Source organism: Triticum aestivum, chromosome 5B (genome assembly GCF_018294505.1).
Source record: "Triticum aestivum cultivar Chinese Spring chromosome 5B, IWGSC CS RefSeq v2.1, whole genome shotgun sequence".
Classification (NCBI taxonomy): domain Eukaryota; kingdom Viridiplantae; phylum Streptophyta; class Magnoliopsida; order Poales; family Poaceae; genus Triticum; species Triticum aestivum.
The window spans coordinates 652657297-652666265 of NC_057807.1; the positions used below are offsets into that span (position 1 = coordinate 652657297).

At 47.9% G+C, this 8969-nt stretch overlaps 1 protein-coding gene across 1 annotated transcript; it reads left to right on the top strand.

Annotated features, from left to right (window-relative positions):
• Positions 1–330: 330 nt before the first annotated feature.
• Positions 331–2185, top strand: LOC123117411 (uncharacterized). Its single transcript, XM_044538176.1, has one exon. It carries the CDS (start codon positions 433–435, stop codon positions 1885–1887), a length of 1455 nt encoding a protein of 484 aa, XP_044394111.1. The 5' UTR covers positions 331–432; the 3' UTR covers positions 1888–2185.
• Positions 2186–8969: the final 6784 nt, after the last annotated feature.

Below are 8969 nucleotides of genomic sequence, written 5' to 3' on the forward strand. Positions count from 1 at the left end.
TGCTGCGTAGTTCTATCCGTGAGGTCCCGTTTTTTGCGTTTCAAAAGAAAAATAACAGAAAAACGGGGCCGAGATGGGCCGGCCCGCGAGTAGCTGCTGCAGGCGCCGGTTAGCAAAAACAATAGGAACCGTCGCCTGCAGCGCCAAATAGGAATTGCCGTCACGAGCGGACGAGCGGGAAAATAACCCAGCGAATCAGCAGGAGTTGGGCCAGCCCAACTAACGGCGCCAGGCTCCCGACCCAACTCGGTGTTTCCATGTTTCCAGGCGCGTAGGATTGTCTTGAAATAGGACGTCCCGGGTTGCCTCATCATCAAACAGCCTAAAATCTAGGGGTTTCGAGTTGGAGATCGAGAATTCGAGACTCGGGAGGCCGCCGCAGCCTTCTCGATCCACATCAATCCCGAGCCACATCTCCGGCGATCTTCCGCCATGAGCTTCCCGGGGAGGCTTTCCTGGGTCGTGCTCAGGAAGCAAGTCCCGATCTTCTACGCCGAGGAGAAAGATCAGGAAGACGAGATCATGGCCAAGGCGAGCAAAGATTGGGGTGACATCGAGGACGGGTCCTGGATGCTCGACCAGTTCTCCCTCGACCTCCACCTCGTTCAGCCCCCGGAGCTCTCCACCTTGTCCCTGCGCGCCAAGGCCGAGTCGCGCGAGTACGGCGGCATCACGTGCCTCCTCGAGTCCGTCGTGGAGAACTTCCTCGTCATGGCTCTGCTGGTCGGCAACAGCTTGTACTGGCTCGTCTATGACGCCGCCAAGAACTCGGTCTCGCTGCTCCCCGCCCCCATGGATTCCGTCCTCGCGTCGGCGGATGATGACTCCCTCCTATGCCTCAGGCAACCTGCCGTCCTGCCACGCGACGACGGCTCCTGCGATCTGCTCGATGTGGGGCTCTGCTTTGATGGACCCGGCGAAGTGTTGCCGCGGTCGTGCATTCTCTTCCGGTGGTCGAACCGTGGCCCTGGCAAGACGTGGACGAAGCAGGAGGCCCGCGTTATCCCGCATGCCCCGCTGACACTGACGGCCCAATGCCCTGTTTCGCATATTTACCAAGCAGACGTGGTCTTCACTTTCAACGGGAAGGTTTTCTGGGTCGACCTCGAGATTGGCGCCATTGTCTATGACTTGCTCTCCACCGGTACCACCACCCAAGACGGCGAACTGGACTTCATCCAGCTTCCCCACGAGTGCCAAGGCAGTGACTTCTCCCGCAGTTACCCCAGGGAGCGCCGGACCATGGGCCCAGTTGGGAACTCCATAAAGCTCATCTCCATCGTCACCACCAACGGCGACAACCCCGGCAACAACACGGACCCTGCCGACGTCGTGCTGCGGAGCTGGACTTTGTCGCCGGACCTCCGCTCATGGACTAGAGACGACGACATGGAGCTTCCCTTGCCGCTACTCTGGGCGTCAGAGGCCTACAAGCGCGAGAGGCTGCCACAGGCCATGCCAAAGAACCCAGTCCTCAAGACCGATGAGGACGGCGTCCTCTACCTCTTGCTGGGAGATTACTACGTCGATTTGGATACAATGGTCCGGCTATGCAGGGAGATTGAGTGCGTGATCAGCATCAACATGCACACCAAGTCTCTCCTATCCCGCAGCCATCGTCCAATCAAAGATGGCTTGCCACCCATGTGGCAACACAAAGACCAGCCTTCCAAAGGATTCCGTCCTAACATGCCTTCCCTGTTTGCCGCCAAGTTCTGCCCGAGCCACACTGGATGGTCTGAATCTGATGTTCTTCTGCCCAAGAAAAAAAGGAACCATCTAATAGATGGTAATTTGAATCTGAATCTACTATTGCCACTCCTCCTCCTACTCCTACTTGGTGTTATTTGTGCACATTCTGCTAGATTGATGACTACCGTTGGTTGATCAACCGCCATTGTTAGGGCCTGTTCTTCTTTTTGAGGAAATTAGAGGATGTCCTTGATACTTCTTGGTGACTAGTCTACCAATGCTATATTTGCTACTGTTTGCAGGGAAAAAAATAGAAGAGCAACCCAACTCGTGGCGCTTGCAGCAGTGTAGCTGTTGCTTTGATTGTTGTGGTTAAACTTGTAATTGCTGTAAGCTGTGTTCTGTTGCTTTTTCGTTATATATATGTTGTAATGGTCCCGATGAGGGGCTGAATACTCTTGCCTTGTTTATCATGTTCTGCCGCTGAATGAAGTCCGAGACGTTTTACAGAGCTCGTTGTGCGTTGTGCCTACTTGATGCTGGGAACAAAGAGCAACTAGTGTGCTTGTATATTTAGAGAGCTCTAAAGACCATTGCTTCTTTTATCATTATCTTTCTCTTTTCGAATGTTCAGATTAAATCTCGAAATCAGTGCATTCTTGTGTTTGTGTTCCTACTCTTGCATTCGTTGTTTTTTCATTTATGCATTGCGGGTCTGCACGTTCTTGTGTTTCGACTTTTTGGCTGTTGAGATGTGCGTTTGGATCAAACGTCGCTGCTGAAGATTTCTGTTCCCTGGCTTACAATGCTCTTTTCCTTGCCATAAATGTGGATCAAACGTCTCATGAACTTTCTTTGGTCAATTTGCACAATGTTGATCAAATTTTTACGGAATCTGAAACCACAAGTAACAAAGTCTTAACTTAGCGTTCTACTCCTTCCATTCAGAAATATAATAAGATGTTTAGCGGATGTTCAATTTGGTGCCCGGGCTCATCTGCACCCTGTGAACAGTAAATTCAAAAAGATACTAATCTTTTTCAAAAATTCTGAAATTTTTTAGGTGAAAGTTGTTCTTTTTGAATTGTTTGGATTGCTTACCACATGAGTCACATGATAGGTGAAGTTGTTCTTGTTGGAATTTGCTAGTGGGCTTTTGGCCCAAAGCCCAACTAAATTTCTGAAATTCTTTTGGCCCATTCATGCACACATGTGAGTGGAGTGGGTGAGGCTAAAGTTTAGTCCCACCTCATAAGTTAAGAGAGAGTTGCACCTCTTTATAAGGTGAGCTCTCCTACCACTTGTATGAGCATGAGAAGAGGAGACCTACACGCGCGCTCCTCCTCCTCGCTCGCCTCGCCACACCACGCCTCACGTTGTCTATATTTTTGCTGCTCAGGAAAAATTAATGAGTCATTAATTAATAATTAACGGACGCGTTAATTACTGAACCGTTTCCGATTCTTTTGGATCGTGACGACTTGGACGTGGGGTTTACTCCCACGACCTACCCGACCCGCACTATATAGTCAGGCAGACGTCTACCCTAGCCGCCGCCGCTTCGTATGGTTTCTCACCACCGTTCCAGTCCATTGCGCCGCCGATCAAGTCTTCTCCATCCCTCCTTTCGGCGTGCACCGGGAGAAGGGACAGCAGGCCTCCGAAACCCCGCCTCTCGTGGTCCTATATGGGAGAGGGGCGATCAGGTTTTTGGAGAGCGCACTCGCGCGACTGCTGGCAGCGACGACTTCGCGAACGATGACTTCTTCCCCGACCTCGGCAACCTCATCCTCGACGACATGGGCGACAACGTCAACGCCGGCGGTGCTGCTCCCGCTGCACCGTACGTGATTCTATCTTTCCTGTTCGAGATCGTGGTAGAATTCATGTTTCTAGTATGTGCCCTAGATGTGATCTGTTCATCTGCTATGCTAGTTCGCATGATTAGTTCAATCTCTGCTACTGTAGTCATGATTTATCTTCTGTTTATTCGGATTAAATCTCGTAGTAATTTGCTCATATTTTCAACAATCCAAAAACCTGATTATAGGCAATTTACTCCGAGTGGTTTTGCTGCGCATCTGAAGCCGCCTGCCTTTAAGGGGGCGCAATATAAGAGGTGGCGCACGAGAGCAGTCTACTGGTTTCAGACCATGGGCTGCTATGACGCCACTAAGGGCAAGCCTGAGGGTGATCTTAATCCAGCACAGCTGGAAGCTTTTGAGAAGATCGATACTCTCTTTAAAGGCGCTCTTCTGGGTGTTCTTGATGATTCCATTGTGGATTTGTATATGTCGTTTGATAACGGCAAGGACATGTGGGTTGAGCTCGAGGCCAAGTTTGGTGACTCCGACGCCGGTAGCGAGTTGTACGTCATGGAACAATTCTATGACTACAAGATGACTGATGAGCGCTCTGTTGTACAGCAGGCTCATGAGATACAGTCGCTCGCAAAAGAACTTGAGCTCTTCAAGTGTGTGTTGCCGGACAAATTTGTGGCCGGAGGCATTATTGCCAACTTCCACCTTCGTGGAACAATTTTGCTACTTCCCTGAAACGCAAGAGACAGGAGTTTTCCGTTGCGGATCTCATTGGTACTCTTGATGTTGAAGAGAAGGCGAGAGCAAAGGACACACGTGCTCGAGTTGCCGAGGGAGCTTCTAGTGCCCACATGGTACAGAAGAAGAACTTCCAGCCCAAAAAGTTCAAAAACAACAAGAACAAAACTCAGGGGAAAGGCAAGTTTGATACAAAGAACAAGCCATCACATTCTACCAACTTCAAGAAGAATTCTCATAAGAAGGGGAAGGGACTTTGCCATGTCTGCGGTGATCCTAATCACTGGGCTCCGAAGTGTCCTAACCGCTTTGAGGAGCGTGAACATGAGAAGGGCGGCAAGTCCGCTAATGTTGTCATCGGTGATACTGATATGAAGGAATCAGGGTACGGTATTTTTCCTACCATCCTTTCAGTATTTTAATCCCCTAATTGGTTAATTGACACCGGTGCCAATGTACATGTTTGTGCTGACGCCTCCATGTTTTCTTCTTACCAGGCCACAGGGACTTCTCCCGTGCTGATGGGGAACGGGTCACATGCCATCGTTCGAGGTGTTGGTACGGTCGATCTGAAGTTTACTTCGGGGAAGACCGTGCGTCTGAAGAACGTTCATCATGTGCCGTCCATCAATAAAAATCTCGTTAGCGGTTCCCGTTTATGTCGAGATGGTTTTAAGTTGGTTTTTGAGTCCAATAAAGTTGTAATTTCCAAGTGTGGACAATTTGTTGGAAAAGGCTATGAGTGCGGAGGCTTGTTCCGCCTATCTTTGTTAGATATTTGCACTAAATTTATTAATAATGTTTGCCACAATAATGAGTCAGATATTTGGCATGCACGACTTTGTCATATTAACTTTGGTTGCATGACGCGGCTAGCCAATATGAATTTAATTCCGAAAATCTCTACTGTCAAAGGCTCTAAGTGCCAAGTATGTGTGCAAGCTAAACAACCTCGCAAGTCCCATAAGACTGCAGAGGCAAGAGACTTGGCGCCACTAGAGCTTATACATTCTGATCTTTGTGAGATGAATGGCGTGTTGACAAAAGGTGGAAAGAGATATTTCATGACATTGATTGATGACTCCACTAGATATTGTTATGTGTATCTTCTGAAATCAAAAGATGAGGCTTTAACTTTCTTCAAAAACTATAAAGCTGAGGCAGAGAACCAACTTGATCGAAAAATTAAACGGCTTAGGTCCGATCGTGGTGGAGAGTATTTTTCTAATGAATTTGATCTGTTTTGTGCGGAACATGGTATAATCCATGAGAGGACGCCTCCCTACTCACCTCAGTCTAATGGGGTGGCTGAAAGAAAGAACCGAACTCTAACTGATTTGGTTAACGCCATGTTAGACACATCGGGTCTTTCCAAGGAATGGTGGGGGGAGGCGCTAATGACTGCGTGTCATGTCCTAAACCGAGTTCCCACAAAGCATAAGACCATGACTCCATTTGAGGAATGGGAAAGGAAAAGATTGAAACTCTCTTACCTACGTTCTTGGGGTTGTTTGGCGAAAGTCAATATACCAATTCCCAAGAAGCGCAAGCTTGGACCAAAAACCGTGGATTGTGATCTTCTGGGCTATGCTTTTCATAGCATTGGCTATAGATTTTTGATAATAAAATCTGAGGTATCCGACATGCATGTTGGTACGATTATGGAGTCTAATGATGCAACTTTCTTTGAGGACATATTTCCTATGAAGGATATGTCAAGTTCATCAAATCAGGAGATACCTATTCCATCTAGTGAGGAACTCACTGTAATTCCCGAACCCACCATTGCGATGGAACACGTTGAGAATCCTGTTGAGGGTGACAATGAAACTCCTATAAGGAGTAAGAGACAGAGGACTGCAAAGTCCTTTGGTGATGATTTCATTGTGTACCTTGTGGATGACACACCCAGGACTATTTCAGAAGCCTATGCATCTCCTGATGCTGACTACTGGAAGGAAGCTGTTCGTAGCAAGATGGATTCCATCTTAGCTAACGGAACCTGGGAGATCACTGACCGTCCTTATGGGTGCAAACCTGTAGGATGTAAGTGGGTGTTCAAGAAGAAGCTTAGACCTGATGGTACGATTGAAAAGTACAAGGCATGGCGTGTGGCTAAGGGTTATACCTAGAAAGAAGGTGAAGACTTCTTTGATACTTACTCACCCGTGGCTAGACTGACCACAATTTGGGTGCTACTATCACTGGCTGTCTCACATGGTCTTCTCGTTCATCAAATGGACGTTAAGACGGCTTTCCTCAATGGAGAGTTGAAGGAGGAAATTTACATGGATCAACCAGATGGTTTTGTAGTACCTGGTCAAGAAGGAAAGGTGTGCAAGTTATTAAAGTCTTTATATGGCCTTAAGCAAGCTCCTAAGGAGTGGCATGAGAAGTTCAAAAGAACATTAACTGCTGCCGGCTTTGTAGTAAATGATGGTGACAAGTGTGTGTACTATCGCCATGGTGGGGGCGAAGGAGTTATTCTTTGTCTGTATGTCGACGACATATTGATCTTTGGAACCAAACTTGATTTAATCAAGGAGATTAAGGATTTCTTATCTCACTGTTTTGAGATGAAGGATCTAGGAGTAGCTGATGTTATCTTAAACATCAAGCTGTTGAGAGATGAGAATAGTGGGATCACACTGCTTCAGTCTCACTATGTGGAAAAGGTTTTGACTCGTTTTGGGTATAGCGACTGCACGCCTTCTCCAACTCCATATGATGCTAGTGTGTTGCTTCGAAAGAATCGACGGATCGCTAGAGATCAATTGAGGTATTCTCAGATTATTGGCTCGCTTATGTATTTGGCGAGTGCCACGAGGCCTGACATCTCTTTTGCTGTGAGCAAGCTGAGTCGGTTTGTGTCAAAACCGGGAGATGATCATTGGCGTGCGCTTGAGAGAGTTATGCGCTACTTGAAGGGCACTACGAGCTATGGGATTCACTACACCGGGTATCCAAGGGTACTGGAGGGTTATAGTGACTCGAACTGGATATCTGATGCTGATGAGATTAAGGCCACAAGTGGTTATGTTTTTACACTTGGTGGTGGCGCTGTTTCCTAGAAGTCTTGCAAGCAGACCATCTTAACGAGGTCAACTATGGAAACAGAACTCACAGCATTAGACACTACCACTGTTGAAGCAGAGTGGCTTCGTGATCTATTGATGGACTTACCTATGGTTGAAAAACCAATACCCCCTATCCTGATGAACTGTGATAATCAAACTATGATCGTCAAAATAAACAGTTTTAAGGACAATATGAAGTCCTCAAGGCATGTGAAGAGGAGATTAAAATCTGTCAGGAAACTGAGAAACTCCGGAGTTATTACGTTGGATTATATCCAAACGTCGAAAAACTTGGCAGATCCCTTCACAAAGGGTCTATCACGTAATGTGATAGATAATGCATCGATGGAGATGGGTTTGAGACCCACCGCATGAGTTGTCCATAGTGGTAACCCACTCTATGTGATCGGAGATCCCGTGAAGTAGAAGTGGGAGACAAGCTGTTGGTCAGCTGAGAGGAGAGTATCCTTATTTTAATTATCCCACTCCGTGAAGATGCAATACTCTCCTGATCTGCATGGCAGGTTGATATCTATCTTAATGTGTTCCAAGTGGCTTATTTGAGTAAGCAGAGATGTTGTCCTGCAGAGCATCTCCTGAGGAACACACCTATATGAATTTGACTGTTAACGTCGCAGTCTGTGAGAAGTGGGTGCTCTCTAATAAATTCATGAAAGGCCCTGGAGTACGACGTATACGCTCCACCCGCGGGGAAGCCTTGCGGCAGCCCAGTACCGGTCAAGAATTTGTGTGAAATTAGTCTCGCAGAAAACTTGTAGTTCAAGACATAGTCCACTATTCAAGTTGTGATCTAGTGTAGCATAAATCTCTAAGTGGAAGTTCAACTTCACAGTCTCCACTAAGCACCAGTATATAAACAATGTTTTGGAACCAAATGGTGAAATGTGCCAATGAGACTTTGTGGGGGATTGTTGGAATTTGCTAGTGGGCTTTTGGCCCAAAGCCCAACTAAATTTCTGAAATTCTCTTGGCCCATTCATGCACACATGTGAGTGGAGTGAGTGAGGCTAAAGTTTAGTCCCACCTCATAAGTTGAGAGAGAGTTGCACCTCTTTATAAGGTGAGCTCTCCTACCACTTGTATGAGCATGAGAAGAGGAGACCTACACGCGCGCTCCTCCTCCTCGCTCGCCTCGCCACGCCACGCCTCGCCACGACGCGCCGCGCCGCGGGTTGCGGGATTGAGCCGAGCCGAGGACAGAGCTATGCACGTTGTCTATATTTTTGCTGCTCGGAAAAAATTAATGAGTCATTAATTAATAATTAATGGACGTGTTAATTACTGAACCGTTTCCGATTCTTTTGGATCGTGACGACTCAGACGTGGGGTTTAGGCCCGCACTATATAGTCAGGAAGACGTCTACCCTAGCCGCCGCCGCTTCGTATGGTTTCTCACCACCGTTCCAGTCCATTGCGCCACCGATCAAGTCTTCTCCATCCCTCCTTTCGGCGTGCACCGGGAGAAGGGACAGCAGGCCTCCGGAACCCCGCCTCTCGTGGTCCTGTACGGGAGAGGGGCGATCAGGTTTTTGGGGAGCGCACTCGCGCGACTGCTGGCAGCGACGACTTCGCGAACGACGACTTCTTCCCCGACCTCGGCAACCTCATCCTCGACGACATG

Coding starts and splice junctions, on each gene's coding strand:
- LOC123117411 (XM_044538176.1), top strand. CDS start 433: ATGAGCTTCCCGGGGAGGCTTTCCTGGGTCGTGCTCAGGAAGCAAGTC.